The sequence below is a fragment of the Scyliorhinus canicula genome, chromosome 12 (assembly GCF_902713615.1).
Source record: "Scyliorhinus canicula chromosome 12, sScyCan1.1, whole genome shotgun sequence".
NCBI lineage: Eukaryota > Metazoa > Chordata > Chondrichthyes > Carcharhiniformes > Scyliorhinidae > Scyliorhinus > Scyliorhinus canicula.
The window spans coordinates 54,700,306-54,723,568 of NC_052157.1; the positions used below are offsets into that span (position 1 = coordinate 54,700,306).

Below are 23,263 nucleotides of genomic sequence, written 5' to 3' on the forward strand. Positions count from 1 at the left end.
GAAAATCCCTCCACACCCGGGATCGACCGAGTGAACCTTCCCTGGACTACCTTCAATGTCAGTATATCTTCCTTCAGTAAGGGGATCAAAACCATTCACAGCATTCCAAGTGTTTATGATGGGGTGTCAATCAAGCAGAACTGCTTTGTTCTGCTTGAGTGTTGTTGGAGCTGCATTCATTCAGGCAACTGGGGAGTATTCCATCACACTCTTGACCTGTGACCTTGGAGATGGTGGACAGGCTTTGTGGGGGAGTCAGGAGGTGAGTAAATGTGTCCTGCACATTGCGCCTCACTTGGTGAGCGTAATCCAGGAATTGGAGATGTATTGGAGGACGCAACTGGTGAAAAGCCATCATGAAATTAATGAAGATTGGAGATTTATTCTGTCATTCACTTTGAACATCCCTCTTTCTCAGATCTCTAAATATTGAAAATAGGAGGAACAAAAGGCCGCTTGGCTAACTGTAAAGCATCATACAATCAGGAAACGAGTCCTATTGCTTTATGATGAGCACAGGAAGACCATGCGGCACAAGGTCGGATGTGTTGGCTGACTAATAGCTGGAGAGTTGGGTGCAAATCATGTGATCGAGCCTCCAGGAATACACTTCACCAGTTTTAGCTGGCTAATTAGCAACATTAGCCAGGATGATGTTGGATGGGCCAGCAGGGCTTGAGAGGCAGAATGTCCTATCCTGTTGAAGCGTTCTCATGCGGCAGTGAAGTTGTCTTGGGCTAATTGCTTGACTCTCTCTCTCTCTCCCTCTCTATTTCAGATTCCACAACCAGCGGAATGTCTGGGTCAGTAAGCGTAACTGGCACCATGTCTAATGCGAGCACCATGATAACAATTGATCACAACACCACCCTGCTTGGTAAGGAATAAGCCATTTGTTCTCACTCACCATGATGACGCGAGGCAATACTGGGTAGACATTACTAAGGAAGAACAAAATCTTCATTGGTAACTAACCAGGGAAACTTATACCTAGGCACAGAGTCTCTATACATTGCACAATTTTCAGCATCATTCGCAACTCCTCAGATACTGAAGCAGTCCACATGCAAATGCAGCAAGACCTGGACAATATCCAAGCTTGGGCTGATGAGTGGTAGGCCAGACAATGACCATCTCCAACAAGAGATAATCAAACCATCGGCCCACGACAGTCAGTGTCATTACCATCGACGAATTCCCTCTCTATCAACATCCCCGTGGGTTCCCATTGACCAGAAACTGAATTGCACCTAGCCAGGTGGCGACAGGAATAGGTCAGGGGTTGGGAATCCTACATTGAGTAACTCACCTCTTGACTCCCCAAAGCCTGTCCACCACCTACAAGGCACAAGTCAGGAGTGTAATGGATACTCTCCACTTGCCTGGATGAGTGCAGCTCCAACTACAACTCAAGATGCTCGACACCATCCAGGACAAAGCAGCCCCACTTGATTGCTCCCCCTTCCACAAACATTCACTCCCTCCACAACTGCCGCACAGTAGCAGCCGTATGTATCATCTACAAGATGCACTGCAGCAATTCACCAAGGCTCCTTAGGCAGCTCCTTCCAAAACCGCGACTGCTACCATGGAATCATAAAAAGGTCACATCGAAAAAGAGGCCTTTCGGCCCATCTTGTCCATGCCAACCCAAGAACACCCAGGTGCCCTTCCTAATCCCTCTTCCTGCACCTGGACATAGCCCTGTATTTTACAGCAATTAATGTGCAGGTTCAGGTATTTTTAAAAAGAGTTTAGGGTGTCTGCCTCCATCACCAACTCGGGCATTGAATTCCAGACACCCAGTACCCTCTGCATAAAAAAGTTCTTCCTCACGTCCCCACTACACCTTCTGCCTCTTATCTTGAATCTATGTCCCCTGGTTCTAGAATTCTCCACCAGGGGAAACAATTTTATCCTGCCCACTCTAGCTCTTCACCTCATAAGTTTGTACATCTCAATTAAATTACCCCTCAGTCTTCTTTGTTCCAAGGAAAATAACCCTAACCTATCTAATCTCTCCTCGGAGGGACACTTTTCTAGCCCTGGCAACATTCTTGGTAAACCTCCCCTGTACTCTCTCCAGAGCAATTACATCCTTCCTGTAATGTGGTGACCAGAACATTACACAATGCTCCAGTTGTGGCCTCACTAGTGTTTTATACAATTCCAACATTATACCCTGAATTTATATTCTATACCTCTGCTAATGAAGGAGAGCATTCCATATGCTTTCTTGACAACCTTGTCTACTTTAAACTGCAGCCTTTCAGGACCTGTATACTTGTGCGCCAAGAACTTTCACTTTGTCTACCCCTCTTAGTATATTCCCATTCATTGTGTACTCCCTATAACTGTTTGATCTTCCCAAATGCATGACTTCACACACTCTGTGTTAAATTCCATCTGCCACTTTATCGCCCATTGCCCCAATCCATCTGGATAATTCTACAGATTGTACCACTCGGCCAACCTTTGTGTCGTCTGCAAATTTCCCAATCGTGTTCCCAACATTCACGTCCAAATCGTTAATATATAACACAAAGAGTAAGGGTCCCAACACCGAACCTTGTGGAACACCACTTGAAACAACTTTCCATTCGCAAGGGCAGGCATTGACCATTAATACCCTTTATATCCACTGCACTATCTTCATGAATACTTCTTGTTACTCCATCAAAGAACTCATTCAAATTTGTGAGACAAGTTCTTCCTTTAACAAATCCATGCTGTCTATCCCTGACTAGTCCATGCCTTTCTATGTGACAGTTAATCCTATCTCTCAGAGTTGATTTGAATAATTTGCCCTCTACTGATCCAAGACAAACTAGCCGACTATTGTGTGGCATTTCCTTCACCATCAAGAAGGAGAGCTGCAGATACCTGAGAAACCCACCACCTGGAGGTTCCCCACCAAGTCACTCACGATCCTCATTTGGAAATGTATGGACTGTTCCTTCAATGTCGATGGGTCAAAATCCTGAACTCCCTCCCTAACAGCACAGTAGGTGTACCGACACTACGCAGGTCACCACCCCCTTCTCAAGACAATTAGGGATGGGCAACAAATGCTGGCCTAGCCAACAAAGCCCACATCCCGTGAATAAATAGAATAACAAAACAATCCAGGTGTTCACACTCTGACTCCCAAGTTCTGGAATCCCGAGTTGACTCTGCGTCTGTACTCGTTGGGAGTTTAGAAGGATGAGAGGGGATCTTATTGAAACTTACGGGATACTGCGAGGCCTGGATAGAGTGGACGTGGAGAGGATGTTTCCACTTGTGGGAAAAATTAGAAGTAGAGGACACCATCTCAGACTAAAGGGACGATCATTTAAAACAGAGATGAGGAGGAATTTCTTCAGCCAGAGAATGGCGGATCTGTGGAACTATTTGCCGCAGAAGACAGTGGAGCTGAGTGTCTTTAAGACAGAGATAGATAGGTTCTTGATTAATAAGGGGATCAGGGGTTATGGGGAGAAGGCAGGAGAATGGGGGTGAGAAAATATCCGCCATGATTGAATGGCAGAGCAGACCCGATGGGCTAAGTGGCCTAATTCTGCTCCTATGTCTTATGGTTTTCTGGTTCACTCTGAGCAGGGGCTCCACTCCCTGTGCCTCGTGTATCTTCCCCATTGGTCGGTGTTTGTGTGCTCCAGCATGCTGAGCAACAAAGTCAGTCACATGGACCAGGAGGGCCATCACACTCAACCTCCCAGTCAGGTGGCAGAGGGCATTGGGGGGTGGGGGGGATGGAACAAGGGGACTTGGCATAACTTCCTGTGCCTGCCATCTCAGTGCATGCAGCTATCAGAGTTATCCATCCCAGTAGGATATTTCCCACAAAACCAAACCGCCCTCCCCCTCTGGACTTCAATCTCCAGGGGGCCGTGACACACACACAACGGAATTAACCACTCCGGGCAGCGGCATGCGTTGTACCGAGTGGATGACAAAAGGTCACACTTCCGCAGGTAGGAAATTAGTTCAAAATTCCTTCTCCTGATTTTGAGGGTTTGCCGCCGAACCATGGCGGAGAAAACGTTTGCGCTTCTTCATTTCTCAGAATTGTCCATTGAAAGGCAAACTGGCCAGGATCACGCTCACTCCCTCAACCCCCGGCTCCAGCAGCACCACACCAAACCTCCCCAAGACCCCTCCATATCAAATTCCCCACCAGAGGGTAATTAGAACGGTCTGTATCCCAGATGTGTAAGAGCTGTGAACACCTGGTGAGTCTCGCTTACATCAACGACTTTGGGGTAGGCAGTCATTGACGTCATCCACCCTCGGCAACGGCAATGCCACATTTCGCTGTTCCTAATCTGTGCTGAGGCTGGTGCCCATGGGGCAACAACGGAGAGAAGTGGGACTGAGATGTCTGGAAGAGTTTCGGAATATTGGATTCCAAGTATTGGGCAATGTACGGGTTAAAAGCGTAGGGTTTGAGTGTGTTCCAATGCACTGGTCATGTTTCTAAAAAAATAATTCTATTTTGCAGGGCCTGGGTGCTTTTTGCAGACAGAAGGTAAAATTGACAAAGGAATGTGTTTGTCAGTCTGGGCTAACGGTCAGCGGTTTGACTGGGAAAGTCCCGGGGAGTTAATTTGCTTTGCGCCCTAAAAAGATCATTTTGATTTCCAGCTTGTGGAGATGAGATCATTCCTGGGTAGAGCCAAGGAGGTCAGAGAGACATTTTGAAAAGGTTTAGAGAGGCAGTTTTTGAGGAGAAATCTTTGGAGAGAGGAGTTGAATTCAGGATGGTGTTGAATGGCGCAGCAGTGTTTGAGGGACAGAATGTCCTCCTCCTGTTGAAGCGTTCCTATGCGGAGGTGAAGTTGCTTTGGTCTAATTGCTTCTCTCTCTCTCTATTTTCAGGTTCTACAACCAGCGGAATGTCTTGGCCGGTGAACGTGACTGACACCATGATTAATACCACCCTCTCCAACACCGTGACCACAATTGTTCGCAACATCACCCTATCGGGTAAGGAATACCCCATTCATTCTCTCCCACCGTGGCAGCCCGCGGCAATACCGGATAATAATAATAATAATAGCTTATTGTCACAAGCAGGCTTCAATGAAGTTACAGTGAAAAGCCCTTAGTCCCACATTCCGGTGCCTGTTCTGGGAGGCCGGTACGCGAATTGAACCCGCGCTGCTGGCCTTGTTCTGCATTACAAGCCAGCTGTTTAGCCAACTGTGCTAAACAAGTGGCAGGCACTTACCATCTCCAAAAAGAGAGATTTAAACCATCACTCCTGGACATTCAATAGCTGATAAGTGGTAGGCCAGATCCCCGTGTGTGTCGTGCTGTGCTGTACCCGAGCTTAGCTGACCAAAGGGGTGGTCCTCAGACAGGGCGGGTCCTCAATGCCGTTTCTGCACTGCCTGAGCAACCTGAAACGAACGGGCAAGAATGTAGTCATTGTGGAATTGCTGCCTCTATTCCCGGAATAGAGGGGCACCTAAAAAAAAGGGGAGCCAAGATGCTCCTAGTGAAAAGTTGAACTGGGCTCCAGACATTTCAGCTGAGTCAAGTTCTGAGAAATATCGGTGGACAAACTAACGTGCATGTGAGGTGGTCACAAGCTTTTCAGCTGAAAACCAAGTGGCCAATCTCCAAATCAAACATTTAACATATGTGGTGAATGTGATTCGCACCGGATTATAATCTGTATATACATGTGTCTATATTTGTAAGTGCAGTTGCACTACCTGTCCTCCAGGGGGAGTAGCTCTGGGAATGCTCGAGTTGTACGGGGCTTCTCCCTTGGCTCTGCCCAGGACTCCTCCCCCGGAAGCTGCTGTATAAAGATCAGTCCCACATGGTCAGCCGGCCAGTTCACCGAAAGTTCAATGGCTAATAGGCTGGCTCTGTTGTGAGTATATTAAAACCGCTATTCTAACCCTACAAGCACGTGTCCGTAGAATTGTTGGTTCCAACAACATACAAACAGACAAACATAACCAACATGCGTGCAGGTTCCATCAGAAAGGACAGCGCTTCTCTCAAGCGGTTCCTCTTTTTACATCATCTGGACACCTCACTTCTCTTCATTCTCTGCGAACAGGGTCGCAAAGGGGTTGCCGTGTCGGGAGTCAGACATCAAGTCATCCTCTTCTCCCGGATCCCATACCCTTGTATGGATCAGGCATGCAATTTTGCATTGTGTAACCGGGGGTCACTCTCATCGTTTCGGACAAGTCTCCAAGAATTGTCCCTGTGCCAAATCGTGGGGTCTAAATTTGAAGGAGCGTTGTCGGGGTCGTCAGTGTTGGGTGGTGGGTTTGGGTGTGGGTCTGGATTTTTTATGTAAGTGATCTCTAAATCACTGGAGTCGGGGTCGAAGTCGCTGACGTGGGGGCTGTAGGGTGGAGTGCTGTGGCTGTCCTCAGTCTCACAATCACTGTCACTGTCTCTGCTGTGGCAGCTTGTGGGCGTTCCGGGGCGTGGTCTGAAGTCAGTGGGCGGAGTCAAGGTCGAGTCCGATGAGGAACTGGTCTGTGAGGGGGAGGGGGAAAATGTGTCTCCTGTGGGCGGAGCGAGGTGTTCTGCTGCGTCTAGCAGGACATGGTGCGAGTGGTTTGACTGTGTTCCATAAGCCTTTAGCTGGTTAATATGGAACCACGCAGTCTTACCGTTGGGGTACTTATTCTGTATACTGAGGGGCTGATTTTGTCCGAAATATGAGTACGGGCCCGAAAATTTTGGAGCCAAAAACGTGCTGGGGTTATATACAGATAACATCACTTGTTGCCCAACATGAAATTCTGTGGGGTGGACATTTTTGTTGAAAAAGGCCTTGCTCTGTTTCCGCCTTTTACCCAATTTTACTGCGGCTGCTAACTGAGCAGGCTTTACAGTCCCAACTAGTTGTTTAACTGCTTTCTCGTGTGCGAGGGCCGTCACTTCTGGGCTTGTCGAGTCCTAAAAGGAATTCTGATCCTTCCATAGGGCGTCCGGTCATGAGTGTGTGTGGGGTGAAACCTGTAGATGATGAAACAGTATTTCTTATGAACATAAGAGCGAATGGGAGCACTGAATCCCAAGTCGAATTGTTCTCCTGCACCATCTTTCTAAGGGTCGATTTTAGAGTCTGATTCAAGCGTTCCACTATCCCGCTTGACTGGGGGTGATACACAATGTGAAAGTTCTGTTTGATTCGGAATATGGTCAGGACATTCTTCATGACCCGTCCTGTAAAATGAGATCACTGATCTGATTCTATACTTCTAGGGAGTCCCCATCTTGTAAAGATGTGGTGGGTCAGGATCTTTGCAGTTGTCTTTGCTGTGTTGGTGCGTGAAGGGAATGCCTCTACCCATTTGGTAAAGGTATCTATGACCACCAGAACATATTTATAGCCATTCCTGCAAGGGGGCAATGGACCTATAAAATCGATCTGGAGGTTTGTCCAGGGGCCATTAACGGGGCGAGTGTGGCTGAGTTGTGCGTTCTTTGAATACCTCTCCGGGTTATTCTGCGCACAAATTAAACAATTCTCTATATAGTGAATAACATCTTGTCTTAAGTTGGGCCACCAACAGAGTTGTCTAAGGTGTGTTGTGGTAGGGTCGATCCCTTGGTGTCCATGACCGTCATGGAACAAGGCAATCATTTGATTCCTGTCCTTTTCAGGAACCACATACAATTTATCTTTTATGATCACACCCTCATGTGTGGTCAAAGCGTGTTTGAATTTATCGTACTGGGCCACAAAGTTTCCTTTTAAAATCTCCCGGAGATTTTCGTCCTGCTTCTGCGCCTGTACTAAATCTTCTATTTCTGTCTGTGAGACCTGCACTGAACTCACAGGGGCGCTAGCTGGTGCGCTAGCTGGGGGTGTCCAAAAGTGACCTCGCCTGGAACCTGCTTTAGCCAGTGCGTCGACTTTTACATTTCCAGGGGGGGATGATCGATGGTGACTTCTAACTTTAATGATGCCATACGTCCTATCCTTTGCCTTCTCTAGGATATGGCGGAGTAATGGGGCTGATGGAAGGGGCTTCCCGTCTGCGGAGACAAAACCTCTTGTCCTCCACAGGAGTAGAAAATCTGTTAGGCTGTTACAGACAAATAAACTGTCCGAATATATGTCTGCTGGGCTGGGGAACGAATCTGGGTGGTCCACTATATATACAATGGCCGCGAGCTCTGCTGCCTGCCCGCCTAAGTAACCTGGTAACGTTAATGAAATCTCCTCTAGTGCGCGTCCCTGCGCATCTTCCACATAAATCCCGCATCCAGTGATGCGTTCGCCATCTAAACCTGTGGATGAACCGTCCACATAGATTTTCAAGGGGGCACACGTGTCTATGTGCTGGGGGCTCTGGCTTGAATTCCCTATCTTCCAAGGGGCATCTTGGCAATGAATGGTCCTGTGTTGTGTCGGGGTGCTACTATCTTGCATTCATGCGGTTGTCCTGGATACTGTAGGTTGTCCGCTAAAAATGTGTGTGTCTTGGTCCGTTTAACTGTTATGTCCCGTCCTTGTAACAGTAGTGTCCACCTAGCTGCTCTTATCTGGCTAACTGAACCGTCCTTCAGTCGTCCGTCTAAAAGTAACTGTGTGGGGGTGTGTTCGGTCAAAATGGTGATGGGATTGAGTCCGGTAATGTACGAGAAGTACTGAACTGCCCAAAATACTGCTAGTAGGTTCCTCTCGCAGGCTGAAAATCCTTGTTCTACGGGGTCTAAAAGTCTGGAGGCAGAAGCCACTGGTCGTAGCTGCTCGTGCCGTTCCTGAAGGAGCACGGCCGAGAGGGTCAGATCGGTGCTTGTTACCTCTATTGCATAGGGGGAGAGTTGGTCTGGGACTTGTAGCGCGGGTGCTGCGCTAAGGGCTTTCTTTAATTCTTCCACAGCCTCTGTACACTGCGGAAGACGGTGCTCCTTTCTTAAAGAGGTCTGAGAGTGGGGCTGCCTTGGTCGCAAAACCATCGATATGGTTCAGACAGTACCCAACCAGTCCTAAAAATGACCGGAGGGCTGAAAAATCTTGGGGAAGGGGCAATTTGACGATTGTTTCAATTCTTTTGAACTCGATCTCGTGTTTGCCGCGTGTGATGACTGTACCCAAATACATCACCTGATTCTCCAATATCTGGGCCTTTCTGGGGTTAACTTTACATCCAATGTCTTGTAAAATTTCCAGGAGCTCGGCCAGAAGCGTGATGTGCTCTGTCTTGGTGTCTGTCTGCAGTAATAGGTCGTCCACATACTGTACCAGACATTCAGGTCGGGAAAATTTGGCTAATCCATTTGCCAGCTGTCGGTGGAAAATGGAGGGGGAATTGTGGAATCCTTGTGGGAGGCATGTCCACGTATACTGCTGTCCTTTAAATGCGAAGGCAAATTTGTACTGGCACGCCTTTGCCAATGGGATTCACCAGAAGCCATTGCTAATGTCCAATATCGTGAAATATTTGGAGTGGAGTCCCTGCTTGAGCATGGTCTCGGGACTTGTTGCTACCGTGGGGGCAACTGCTGGGGTAACTTTGTTGAGTTCCCGATAATCTATGGTCAGACGCCATGATCCGTCGGGCTTCCTCACTGGCCAAATAGGTGCATTATTAGTTGAGGCTACTGTCCTAAGTACACCCTGCTCTAATAAGCTCTCTATAACCTTTCCCATTTCTCCCTCTGCTTCTAGGGGAAATCGGTACTGTCTCTGTGGTCTCGGGTCAGGTCCAGTAACTTGAACTTGTCCAGTCATTCTGCCGCAGTCGTGCTGGTGACTGGCAAATGCTGTCCTGTGTCTGTTCAAAACTGCCCTAACCTGTTTGTCCGTGCTAAGCGTGGTCGGGTGTGGCGCTAACAATTATACTCAAAGCCGAGAGACTAGTACAATAGAGGCTTTATTGCTGTACGATGTTGTCCCTCCATCCGCAACTGTAGACTGAGGGTCTGAGCAGCTCTCATACATATTTATACACAAGCTCCCTGTGGGCGGAGCTAGCCGGCAGGGGCTGACCGGAGGAACCTGTATTACAGGTACAGGCATACATTCCCCTACTGCAGTACACATAACTACAGTGGTTATCTCACCACATTCACCCCCTGTAAAAAATGAGTCCGGCGGGGGTGACATGTAACTCTAATACAAAGGATGCTATTTACAAGAGGGTCCAACAAGGAAAATCAAGAGTCCATCCGGTTAGCAGGTTACAGGTTGAGCCGAATCGGTGGTCGGACGTTCCGCTGTGATCGGCGTAGCTGTGGTGGTGACGTCGGCACAGGCGGTGATGGCCCCGATGGTGCAGGTGCTGGCGGTGTTGGTGCTGGCTGCTGGCGGGATGACTCCGAGAGCAAGCCGAAATCTTCCATGTCCTCCAGGGTGGGCAGGGGGATGAGGGATGGACCTGATGGGGACGAATAGGGGGGCGCTGGGGTTGGCGCAGGAAGGGGTGTGGGCATGGGATCGGCACCTGAGGGAGCCAGGTCCCGGAGCGAGACTGTGTCCTGGCGGCCGTCGGGGAACTCCACGTAGGCATACTGAGGGTTGGCGTGGAGAAGGCGTACTTTGTCCACCAGGGGTTCCGCCTTGTGGTGCCGTACATGCCTACGGAGAAGGACTGGGCCCGGAGTCGTGAGCCAAGTCGGGAGCGACACTCCGGATGTGGACTTCCTAGGGAAGGCAAAAACACGTTCATGGGGTGTACTGTTAGTTGCGGTGCACAGTAGCGACCGAATGGAATGGAGCGCGTCAGGGAGGACCTGCTGCCAGCGAGCGGCTGGGAGGTTCCTGGACCGTAGGGCCAGCTGGACGGCCCTCCATACCGTCCCGTTCTCCCTCTCTACCTGCCCGTTTCCCCGGGGGTTGTAGCTGGTCGTCCTCCTGGAGGCGATACCCCTGCTGAGCAGGAACTGACGCAGCTCATCGCTCATGAATGAGGATCCCCTGTCACTGTGGATATAGTCGGGGAAACAGAACAGGGCGAAAATGGAATCCAGGGCCTTGATGACGGTGGCAGACGTCATATCTGGGCATGGGATGGCGAAGGGGAACCTAGAAAATTCATCGACCACACTAAGGATGTAGGTGTTGCGGTCGGTAGAGGGAAGGGGCCCTTTGAAGTCCACGCTGAGGCGTTCAAAGGGGCGGGATGCTTTCACCAGGCGCGCGCGATCTGGCCGGTAGAAGTGCGGCTTGCACTCCGCACAGATCTGGCAGTCTCTGTTGACTGTCCGTACTTCCTCGACGGAGTAGGGCAGATTGCGGGCTTTGATCAGATGGTACAAGCGGGTGACCCCCGGATGGCAAAGGCTGTCGTGCAAGGCACGGAGCTGGTTCACTTGTGCACTGGCACATGTACCTCGGGAGAGGGCGTCTGGGGGCTCGTTGAGCTTGCCGGGGCGATACAAGATCTCGTAGTTAAAGGTGGAGAGCTCGATTCTCCACCGCAAGATTTTGTCATTCTTGATCTTGCCCCGCTGCGTGTTGTTGAACATGAAGGCTACCGACCGTTGGTCAGTGAGGAGAGTGAATCTCCTGCCGGCCAGGTAATGCCTCCAGTGCCGCACCGCTTCAACGATTGCTGGGGCTTCCTTTTCGACAGAGGAATGCCGAATTTCGGAGGCGTGGAGGGTGCGTGAAAAGAATGCCATGGGTCTGCCGGCCTGATTCAGCGTGGCGGCAAGGGCGACATCTGAAGCATCGCTCTCTACTTGGAAAGGCAGAGTCTCGTCTACGGCGTGCATCCCCGCCCTGGCTATGTCAGATCGAATGCAGGCGAAGGCCTGTTGGGCCTCGGCCGAGAGGGGAAAATGTGTGGACTGGATAAGTGGCCGGGCCTTGTCTGCGTATTGCGGGACCCACTGGGCGTAATAAGAGAAAAACCCAAGGCAGCGTTTGAGGGCCTTGGGGCAGTGGGGAATTGGGAGCTCCATGAGGGGGCGCATGCGGTCGGGATCGGGCCCCAGTAGTCCGTTTTGGACTACGTAGCCAAGGATGGCTAAGCGGTCTGTGCGGAACACGCATTTCTCCTTGTTGTACGTGAGATTAAGGAGCGATGCGGTGTGGAGGAATTTAGAAAGGTTGGCATCATGGTCCTGCTGGTCATGGCCGCAGATGGTGACATTGTCGAGGTACGGGAAGGTGGCCTGCAATCCGTACCGGTCAACCATTCGGTCCATTTCTCGCTGAAAGACCGAGACCCCATTCGTGACGCCGAAGGGAACCCTCAGAAATTGGTACAGACGACCGTCCGCCTCAAAGGCAGTGTAGGGACGGTCCGATTTACGGATGGGGAGCTGGTGGTTGGCGGATTTCAGGTCAATAGTAGAGAAGACCCGGTACTGTGAAATCTGATTGACCATATCAGAAATGCGGGGGAGGGGGTATGCGTCGAGCTGCGCGTACCGGTTGATGGTCTGGCTGTAGTCCACGACCATCCTGTGCTTCTCCCCGGTCTTAACCACTACCACCTGGGCTCTCCAAGGGCTGTTGCTGGCCTCGATGATACCCTCCCGAAACAGCCGCTGGACTTCGGACCTGATGAAGGCCTTGTCCTGGGTGCTGTACCGTCTGCTCCTGGTGGCGACGGGCTTGCAATCCACAGTCAGATTGGCAAAGAGGGAGGGGGGCTCGACCTTGAGGGTCGCGAGGCCGCAAACGGTGAGGGCAGGTAGGGGTCCACCGAATTTGAGGGTGAGGCTCTGGAGATTGCACTGGAAATCCAGGCCTAGTAGGAGTGAAGTGCAGAGGTCGGGGAGAATGTACAGACGGAAACGGCCGAATTCCACACCCTGTACAGTGAGTTTAACCAGGCAGAAACCCCGGATCGGGACAGAGTGGGAACCGGAGGCAAGGGAGATCTGCCGGTCGGCGGGATGGATCGCAAGGTAATAGCGCCTTACCATGTCCGGGTGGACGAAGCTCTCGGTGCTCCCGGAGTCGATGAGGCAGGAGGTCACGTGGCCGTTGACCAGCACCGATGTGGAAGAGGGTGCCAGGTTGCGAGGACGGGACTGGTCGAGCGTAACGGAGGCGAGCAGTGGTTGGTGGGCGGTTGAGTCAGATGAGTCCGACGAGGAGCGGTAGCGACCCGTGTCCCGTGATGGCGGCCCCTGGAGACGAGATGGCGGCATCCGCAGTACCTGTGGGTAAAATGGCGGCGTCCATGGCGCGCACGTTATGGGGTCGGAACAAAATGGCGGCGCCCATGGAACGCACATGGCTGTGGTGGATGAAGATGGCGGCGCCCATGGGGCGCACATGGCGGGGGCGGCAAAAGATGGCGGCGCCCACTGATCGCACGTGGGGTCAGGGGAAGCGGACGGCGGGGCCCATTGAAGGAGCGGCTGAGGCGTGGGGACCGGCGGCGCGATAGCGGCGACCGTCCGGGACTGACACACCGCTGCAAAGTGGCCTTTCTTTCCACAAGCTTTGCAGGTCGCTGTGCGGGCCGGGCAGCATTGGCGAGGGTGCTTCTGCTGGCCGCAGAAGTAACAGTGGGGACCCCCAGGGGGTGCGGTGCGGCGGGCAGCGCAGGCATAGTGCGCGGGGGCGGCTGCTGGGGGGGCCGTTTGCGGGGTCCACGAGGGGTGGGACGGATGGGCCTGGGGAGCCGTTTTCGGGGTCCACGAGGGGTAGGACGGGTGGGCCGAGTGGCTAGCGGAGTAAGTGTGCGCACTACGGGAGGCGGCCGTCATGGAGAGCGCCAGGGCCTTTGCGGCCGCGAGGTCGGGGGCGACCCCTTCCAGCAGTCGTTGCCGGATGGGGTCCGATGCAATGCCTGTAACGAAGGCATCGCGCATGAGTAAGTCCGAATGTTCCGCGGCTGTGAGGGCCCGGCAGTCGCAGTCTCGTACCAGAGGTATAAGGGCCCTCCAGAAGTCCTCAATCGACTCACCCGGCTGCTGGACGCAAGTAGAAAGTTGATGCCTCGCAAACAGGGTGTTCGTCGATGGTGCATAATTCTCCTTGAGCAGTTCCATAGCTGCGGTGTAGTCGGTCGCATCTCGAATGAGCGGAAAGACGCTGGAGCTAAGTCTGGAGTACAGGAGTTTCTTTTTCTGAGCCTCCGTCGGGGGAGGGTGTGCTGAAGAGATGTAGGCCTCTAAGACTGCGAGCCAGTGATCAAAGTCTTTTCTGGCGTGAGGCGAATGTGGATCCAGCTGCAGGCGGTCAGGCTTGACTCTGATGTCCATGGTGACTGGGAAATTGTACAGCAATAAATTGTGGCGCTAACAATTATACTCAAAGCCGAGAGACTAGTACAATAGAGGCTTTATTGCTGTACGATGTTGTCCCTCCATCCGCAACTGTAGACTGAGGGTCTGAGCAGCTCTCATACATATTTATACACAAGCTCCCTGTGGGCGGAGCTAGCCAGCAGGGGCTGACCGGAGGAACCTGTATTACAGGTACAGGCATACATCCCCCTACTGCAGTACACATAACTACAGTGGTTATCTCACCACATCGGGTCAAAACAATAGTCGCCTACTGCGCTAATTCTGTTCGCATACTCTCCTACTGTGAGAGTTGCGGGTGCTCTGTCAGATTTTGCCATTCTCCAGACACACTGATTTACTGGATCGAACAACAGGCTGTGTGCATTCATGAAGTCAATACCCAGTATGTGTTCTGCTGTGCGGAGCAGGTTAACTAACACAACGGGGTGTCTGGTGGAGATGTTCCCTAGCTGAATTGATACGGGGCTGTAATGTGTCCCTGCTGTGAGTGACCTGTAAATCCGCTGAGTGTAATTGAAGCTGTAGTGGGCCACGTGTCTGCCTGTGGTGTAGTGGAGGAATTAATGATAGTGCGGGACCCTCCTGTGTCCCAAAGTAATTCTATGGGCTTCCCTCTAATTTTTGCTGTGACCACCGGTCTTCCTGATCGGTCCCAGAGGGTGTCACAGACCCAAGTGGGGGAGCCCGAACACCGTCAGTCCGTTCCGTCCACATTGGTCTGTCCTGACTGTGTCCCTATACTGTGGATTGGCTTTGCTTTGTTCCTGGTCAGAGTGCCTGTCTGCTGGCCTCTCTGAGATTTCTGTGGGGCGTTGCATTCTTTTGCAAAATGTCCTAAATGTCCGCAGTTGTAACATTCCTGCGACTTCTGTGGGGGGCTGTTCTTTCCTTCATTTACCCATGCGGGGTTTTGGTGCGCTCTTACTGCCTGTATATCTGCTGCAGCCTGAGCTTCTTCTGGGGTCTTTACTTTAACCTTGCCTTGGACGGATTGTTCCCAAGCGCGGGACAATCTTTACAAAACCCATTTTTCATTATGGGCCTCTTCTGAGGGGTCATAACTGCTGCAGACATTCTGTCCTGCATCTGTGGCGTGGGAGATGATTGCGCGGGTCCATTTAACCATATTATCGCGGGTTAAATGAGCGTGGTCTAAATCGCCAAAAACGGCAGTGAAATGAATCCACAGCCTTCCTGCGAATGCTGTGGGATGCTCTGTCCTTTCCTGCCTACACTTATTTAGACCTTCGACTGGGTCTCCTCTGTTGTCGCCTATCGCGTCTAAAATAGCTGTATGCATCTCTTCGAGGGTGCCTCCTCCAACGTTCTGTGGGTCGGGGAGGGCTGCTACAACTGATGTGTCTAAACTCAACACTGTGAGCTTCACTTGCTCTCGCTCATCCAGGCCGTACATGGTAGCCTGCTGTTTAACTCTTGCGAAAAATTGGTGGGGGTCTGCAGTGGGGAGGAACGGGGTGATTTTCTCACATGCGTCCCTTAGTTGTGTTACGGTTAATGGGGTGGTGTAGGTGACCTCGGGTGCGCTTTTTGTGGTTGCCTTTCTTTGGGTGGTGACTGGGTTCATAGGTGCGGGTGTTATCTGATCTGTGGGGGTTGGGGCGCTTTCCTTTTCTGTTGCGCTGCTGGCGCACATGTTCCCTGAACATAGCGCTGCGCGGTTTCGCTTAATTCCTGCCAATCTGGGGCATTTTCCTCACCTAACTGGGTTCCAAATGTCTCTTGGAACCCATCCTGCACAGAAAGCAGAGATTGCAGCTGCGCAATCTGCTTCCTACATTTCGCATGATCCACTGTGCTTTGCCTTTGCTCAGTGGTGGCAGCATGGAGTGCTCTTACAGCTGCCTTTAGGTCAGAGCATTGCCTTTGCAGTGCCTCTACCTGCTTCTCTGAATTTTCCCTGATCAGAACTGCGTGCTGCACATCCTGATAGGCTTTCCCATACTGGGTTTGGGAACTGCTCAGATGGGCTAGACAAGACTGATGTGCCCTCTTGGCATCATCCACCTCTCTATCCTTCTCTGCCAACTTCCTTCTTAATTCTAGATTCTCCTTTTCAATGTCCCTGACATCCACTTTGCTCATCCTATTCCTCTCTTCTAATTCTTGCGGAGTGTCCAAACGACCTCCTCTGTGCCTCGCAATTGTGCCAAGCAGGACACAATTACCATTGGCTTGCGTGCTTTACCTATATTCTTTTATGAATTTGAGATAGGTTCTCCCACCAAGTATGTCCTATACTCGCGGGACCTGTCTCCTCATTCAGACAAAACTCACTCCTTTCCCTTTGAGGTACTTCCTGAGTTCCAGCTCCCATACGGGACACTGGCCTACTCTGCCACTGTTGGTCGCTGCGACCACGAACGTTCATGAGGCGTTCCATTGCCTGCATGGCCATTTCCTTTTCTTTATGCTCTCTTTAATTTGGAACGAGGGATGATAAGGTAATGCTTTTAAAATACGGGTACGGCTTTCGCTATGTTGCGACGTATAAAACTCCTGACAGTTTGTCGCAACAAAAATCTCTTGGTTTAACCTTACAACCCTGTTAGTTACGCATGCAAAAACACACTTCTGAATTATGATTATTGGTTTGAACTCCTTGAACACTTGTGGTTTTTCCTTTTCCCAATTGGATTTCTGATTCAAATTTCTGGGTTCTCTCGGAGCCACTTCTAATCGAGTCCAGGCGGAGTCGCCACTAAATGTTCCTTGTTCTGGGTGAGTGTGCTTAACACTCAATTTGGCTCTGTATCGTTACTTAGCTCTGGAGTCGCCAGGTATCATTAAGATACCACCACAAGCTTCAAGGTCAAGTTCAAAGCAATAAAACCATACACCAATTAGTCAGTTCAAACAACTGAGTTTATTATAATACAATTATAATACTACCCATGCAGACGCTAAGAGGATTAAACTATTCCTACCACTAAATAAACCAATACCTATCTCGAAGGGAACTGCCGGATCAGGGGACAAGGCCTCTTGCTCTGCTCTGTTCTGCAGACTTCAGGTTGGTACGGGTTAAAAAGTGGTCAGGAGTGTCTATCTCTGGTAGCGATCGTTGTGAGACTTACTTGCTGGCAGCTGCTGTCCCAAACCTCTCCTCTCTCTCGTTCAAGGACTTCTTGGCAAAAGCTGGTCAAAATGCTGGTCCAGAGAGGAGGGCTGGGTAAGAAGAATGAACTAAGTGTGGGACCTGTCTTTTATAGGTCCCAAGGCTCCGCGCCCTTTTGGGCGGACCCTTTTCCTCCTGGGAATCGATTGGGCCTCTTCACAATCGATATGTTTGAATCCCCCCAATACTGAGGCTGTTCCTTGGCTACTGGGTGGGCCTTCAGGTGCTTTGTTTTCGGACCCCGCTGGTGCCGGGGTGTCTGGTTTCCCATACACTGTTGCAATCACTTCCCTATTTGTGTCCATTGTCCCTGGGATCGTTCCATTACTATGTTAACTATCCCGGAGATTGCCTCATTAGTATGCGGAATGTTCGTTTCGGTGCTGTCTGCTCTTTTAGCAGACAGAATACACATTGGCTTGGTGCAGCCTGCTTGTGCTGTGTTAACATTGTCCATTTTAACCTGTAAGCTTTGCGTTCCTCCATTTTGTATTTAGGGAATGGCCAACTTCGGTGGCTACAAAACAAGGGGCGCGATTCACCGAAATGGAGACAAAGTCCTGATGCGGATTGAAAACCGGAGTGTTTCACTCCGGCGTCGGAGCCCGCTCCCAGCCCCGTATTCTCCCGCCCCCGGGGGGCTAGGAGCGGCGTCCCGTATTTTACGTGCGCTGGGCCTTGGATTCGCGTAAAAAGTGGCGCCGCGTAAATAATGCAGCCGGCGTCGTGTAAATGAAGTCACCCGTGCATGCGCGGTTTCCGTCCTCCCCGAGGCTGCCCCGCAAGAAGATGGCGGATGGATCTTCTGGGGCGGAGGAGGAAAGGAGGTCCTCCTTTAGAGAGGCCGGCCCGCCCATCGGTGGGCCCCGATTGCGGGCCAGACCCCATCGGAGCCCCCCCCCCCCACCCCAGTGAAGGAAGCCCCCTCCCCCCACAGGCCACACCCCCAGCGTTCCAGCACAGTTCCCGCCGGCAGCGACCAGGTGTGGACGGCGCCTGCGGGAACCTGTCGGGTCGGAGCGGGCGCTCAGCCCATCTGGGCCGGAGAATGGCTGGGGTACCGGAGAATCACCGTTGTGAGTGTCTCGGGCGATTCTCCAGCTGGCACGGCGCAGAACTCGACGGGGCCGTTCTCGCCGGTTGGGAGAATGGCGGGACGACATCAGACCGCGTCGCGCGATAAAATGGCGCGGCCGCCGATGCTCCCAACCGGCGCGGCCTCGGAGAATCGCGTCCAAGATTATTTTTAAAATATGACCACTGCAGTCTCACACACTCGAACACAGGCTTTTAACATTTAAATGGCCAAATGTTTATAATCCGATATATCTACAATCCTCTATTCATCACACTTGCAATTGATCAGTGTCGTTAACCTCTGTCAAACCTCTACACCTGCGGCTGCTGCTCAATATCTGGTTTTGATGGTTCACCATGAGTTAACTATCTTTCTTCAGGAACGGCAAACGGAAGTCCGACAACCATCTCCCTGACCAGCCAGCGGATTGAGACAACCTTCCCTTCACTGTGACATGTAAAGGGCGGAACAATCTTAATCCTGATCCCCGATTCTCTCAACTCCTTCCCCTCTCTCCATGCTGCTGTGCTCTGAGTCTCATTGGTTTGTCAACCCTTCAGTGTTGGTCTGGGGTCCATAAGTCCAAAAGGCTTAGGAGCAGAAGGGGGCCATTCAGCCCATATAGCCTGCTCCCCCATTCAATGAGGTCATGATTGATCCAATAATCCTCAACTCTACTTTCCCATTTTATCCCAATAATCCTCGATTCCCTCACTGGTTAGAAATGTGTCTATCAGAGCCTTAAACATACTTCATGAGCCAGCATATGCAGCTCTCTGTAGTAAGAAATCCACAGATTCACTACCCTTTGAAAGAAAAAAATCCTCCTCATCTCAGTTTTAAATGGGTGACCCCCTTACTCTGAGATTATGGCCTCTGGTCCTGGGCTCTCCCACAAGAGGAAATATCCTCTCAGCATCGACCCTGTAAACTCCCTGAGAATTCTATGGGCAGGATTCTCCGACCCTCCGCTCCGGAATCGCGCCCGACATGGGGTCGGAGAATAGCTGTTCACGCTGGAAATCCAGCGCGACGGCGTATACGGGACTCTTCGCGACCTGCCAGCCGCGCGCGCGTTCAGCGCAGCGCTGGTCGGCGCAACGCTGGTCGGGGGCTGTTGGAAGGGGCCCCACGGCGATTCTCCTGGCGGCAACTGGCCGAGTTCCTGCCGGCGTGGTTTATATCTGGTACCTTCCAGCAGGAGCTCGGACCCACGCTCGCGGTGGCGGTCCTGGTTTGGGGGGTGGGGGGGGGGGGGGGGGGCGCGGAGGGAATCTGATTCTGGGGGGGGGGGTAGCCTCATCGGTGGCCAGGCCTGTGATCAGGGGCCACCGATTGGCGGGCCATCTGGGTCGGACCTACCGTTCTCCGCGCGGGCCCGCTATATGGGTCCGCCATGTCGGTTGCTCCCGCTCCAAAGTGGGCTTGCAGCCGCGTGGTCTGGCTAGCTGGGCCACACCGGCAGCCAGATTCGTGGGAGGCACGCTGGAGCCCTGTTAGCTCCCTGGAAAACAGAGACTCACCCCAGACTTTCAAGGAAAAAGTCTGGAGTAATTCTCGCCCATTTTCTGGTGGGCGTGGGGACATAGTCCCCAAAAGGGAGAATCCCGGCCTATATGTCTCAATAAGGTTACCTCTCATTCTTCTAAACTCCAATGAGTACAGACCCAACCTATTCAGCCTCTTCTCATAAGAAAATCCCTCCACACCCGGGATCGACCGAGTGAACCTTCCCTGGACTACCTTCAATGTCAGTATATCTTCCTTCAGTAAGGGGATCGAAACCATTCACAGCATTCCAAGGGTTTATGATGGGGTGTCAATCAAGCAGAACTGCTTTGTTCTGCTTGAGTGTTGTTGGAGCTGCATTCATTCAGGCAACTGGGGAGTATTCCATCACACTCTTGACCTGTGACCTTGGAGATGGTGGACAGGCTTTGTGGGGGAGTCAGGAGGTGAGTAAATGTGTCCTGCACATTGCGCCTCACTTGGTGAGCGTAATCCAGGAATTGGAGATGTATTGGAGGACGCAACTGGTGAAAAGCCATCATGAAATTAATGAAGATTGGAGATTTATTCTGTCATTCACTTTGAACATCCCTCTTTCTCAGATCTCTAAATATTGAAAATAGGAGGAACAAAAGGCCGCTTGGCTAACTGTAAAGCATCATACAATCAGGAAACGAGTCCTATTGCTTTATGATGAGCACAGGAAGACCATGCGGCACAAGGTCGGATATGTTGGCTGACCAAAGCTGGAGAGTTGGGTGCAAATCATGTGATCGAGCCTCCAAGAATACACTTCACCAGTTTTAGCTGGCTAACTAGCAACATTAGCCAGGATGATGTTGGATGGGCCAGCAGGGCTTGAGAGGCAGAATGTCCTATCCTGTTGAAGCGTTCTCATGCGGCAGTGAAGTTGTCTTGGGCTAATTGCTTGACTCTCTCTCTCTCTCTCTCTCTATTTCAGATTCCACAACCAGCGGAATGTCTGGGTCAGTAAGCGTAACTGGCACCATGTCTAATGCGAGCACCATGATAACAATTGATCACAACACCACCCTGCTTGGTAAGGAATAAGCCATTTGTTCTCACTCACCATGATGACTCGAGGCAATACTGGGTAGACATTACTAAGGAAGAACAAAATCTTCATTGGTAACTAACCAGGGAAACTTATACCTAGGCACAGAGTCTCTATACATTGCACAATTTTCAGCATCATTCGCAACTCCTTAGACACTGAAGCAGTCCACATGCAAATGCAGCAAGACCTGGACAATATCCAAGCTTGGGCTGATGAGTGGTAGGCCAGACAATGACCATCTCCAACAAGAGATAATCAAACCATCGGCCCACGACAGTCAGTGTCATTACCATCGATGAATTCCCTCTCTATCAACATCCCCGTGGGTTCCCATTGACCAGAAACTGAATTGCACCTAGCCAGGTGGCGACAGGAATAGGTCAGGGGTTGGGAATCCTACATTGAGTAACTCACCTCTTGACTCCCCAAAGCCTGTCCACCACCTACAAGGCACAAGTCAGGAGTGTAATGGATACTCTCCACTTGCCTGGATGAGTGCAGCTCCAACTACAACTCAAGATGCTCGACACCATCCAGGACAAAGCAGCCCCACTTGATTGCTCCCCCTTCCACAAACATTCACTCCCTCCACAACTGCCGCACAGTAGCAGCCGTATGTATCATCTACAAGATGCACTGCAGCAATTCACCAAGGCTCCTTAGGCAGCTCCTTCCAAAACTGCGACTGCTACCATGGAATCATAAAAAGGTTACATCGAAAAAGAGGCCATTTGGCCCATCTTGCCCATGCCAACCCAAGGACACCCAGGTGCCCTTCCTAATCCCTCTTCCTGCACCTGGACCATAGCCCTGTATTTTACAGCAATTAATGTGCAGGTTCAGGTATTTTTAAAAAGAGTTTAGGGTCTCTGCCTCCATCACCAACTCGGGCATTGAATTCCAGACACCCAGTACCCTCTGCATAAAAAAGTTCTTCCTCATGTCCCCTCAACACCTTCTGCCTCTTATCTTGAATCTATGTCCCCTGGTTCTAGAATTCTCCACCAGGGGAAACAATTTTATCCTGCCCACTCTAGCTCTTCACCTCATAAGTTTGTACATCTCAATTAAATTACCCCTCAGTCTTCTTTGTTCCAAGGAAAATAACCCTAACCTATCTAATCTCTCCTCGCAGGGACACTTTTCTAGCCCTGGCAACATTCTTGGTAAACCTCCCCTGTACTCTCTCCAGAGCAATTACATCCTTCCTGTAATGTGGTGACCAGAACATTACACAATACTCCAGTTGTGGCCTCACCAGTGTTTTATACAATTCCAACATTATACCCTGAATTTATATTCTATACCTCTGCCAATGAAGGAGAGCATTCCATATGCTTTCTTGACATCCTTGTCTACTTTAAACTGCAGCCTTTTGGGACCTGTATACTTGTACGCCAAGAACTTTCACTTTGTCTACCCCTCTTAGTATATTCCCATTCATTGTGTACTCCCTATAACTGTTTGATCTTCCCAAATGCATGACCCCACACTTCTCTGTGTTAAATTCCATCTGCCACTTTATCGCCCATTGCCCCAATCCATCTGGATCATTCTACAGATTGTACCACTCGGCCAACCTTTGTGTCGTCTGCAAATTTCCCAATCGTGTTCCCAACATTCACGTCCAAATCGTTAATATATAACACAAAGAGTAAGGGTCCCAACACCGAACCTTGTGGAACACCACTTGAAACAACTTTCCATTCGCAAGGGCAGGCATTGACCATTAATACCCTTTATATCCACTGCACTATCTTCATGAACACTTCTTGTTACTCCATCAAAGAACTCATTCAAATTTGTGAGACAAGTTCTTCCTTTAACAAATCCATGCTATCTATCCCTGACTAGTCCATGTCTTTCTGCCTACAGTTAATCCTATCTCTCAGAGTTGATTTGAATAATTTGCCCTCTACTGATCCAAGACAAACTAGCCGACAATTGTGTGGCATTTCCTTCACCATCAAGAAGGAGAGCTGCAGATACCTGAGAAACCCACCACCTGGAGGTTCCCCACCAAGTCACTCACGATCCTCATTTGGAAATGTATGGACTGTTCCTTCAATGTCGATGGGTCAAAATCCTGAACTCCCTCCCTAACAGCACAGTAGGTGTACCGACACTACGCAGGTCACCACCCCCTTCTCAAGACAATTAGGGATGGGCAACAAATGCTGGCCTAGCCAACAAAGCCCACATCCCGTGAATAAATAGAATAACAAAACAATCCAGGTGTTCACACTCTGACTCCCAA

The 23,263-nt window shown here is 50.8% G+C and overlaps 1 protein-coding gene across 1 annotated transcript in view; it reads left to right on the top strand.

Annotated features, from left to right (window-relative positions):
• The window catches only part of LOC119974754 (serine-rich adhesin for platelets-like), a 253,856-nt gene that overhangs the window by 33,359 nt on the left and 197,234 nt on the right, over positions 1-23,263 (top strand). The window contains exons 4-6 of the mRNA XM_038813953.1: positions 779-877; positions 4,879-4,986; positions 20,890-20,988. Of these exons, the coding sequence (XP_038669881.1) occupies positions 779-877; positions 4,879-4,986; positions 20,890-20,988 (306 nt within the window). The remainder of the gene's footprint in view (positions 1-778; positions 878-4,878; positions 4,987-20,889; positions 20,989-23,263) is intronic.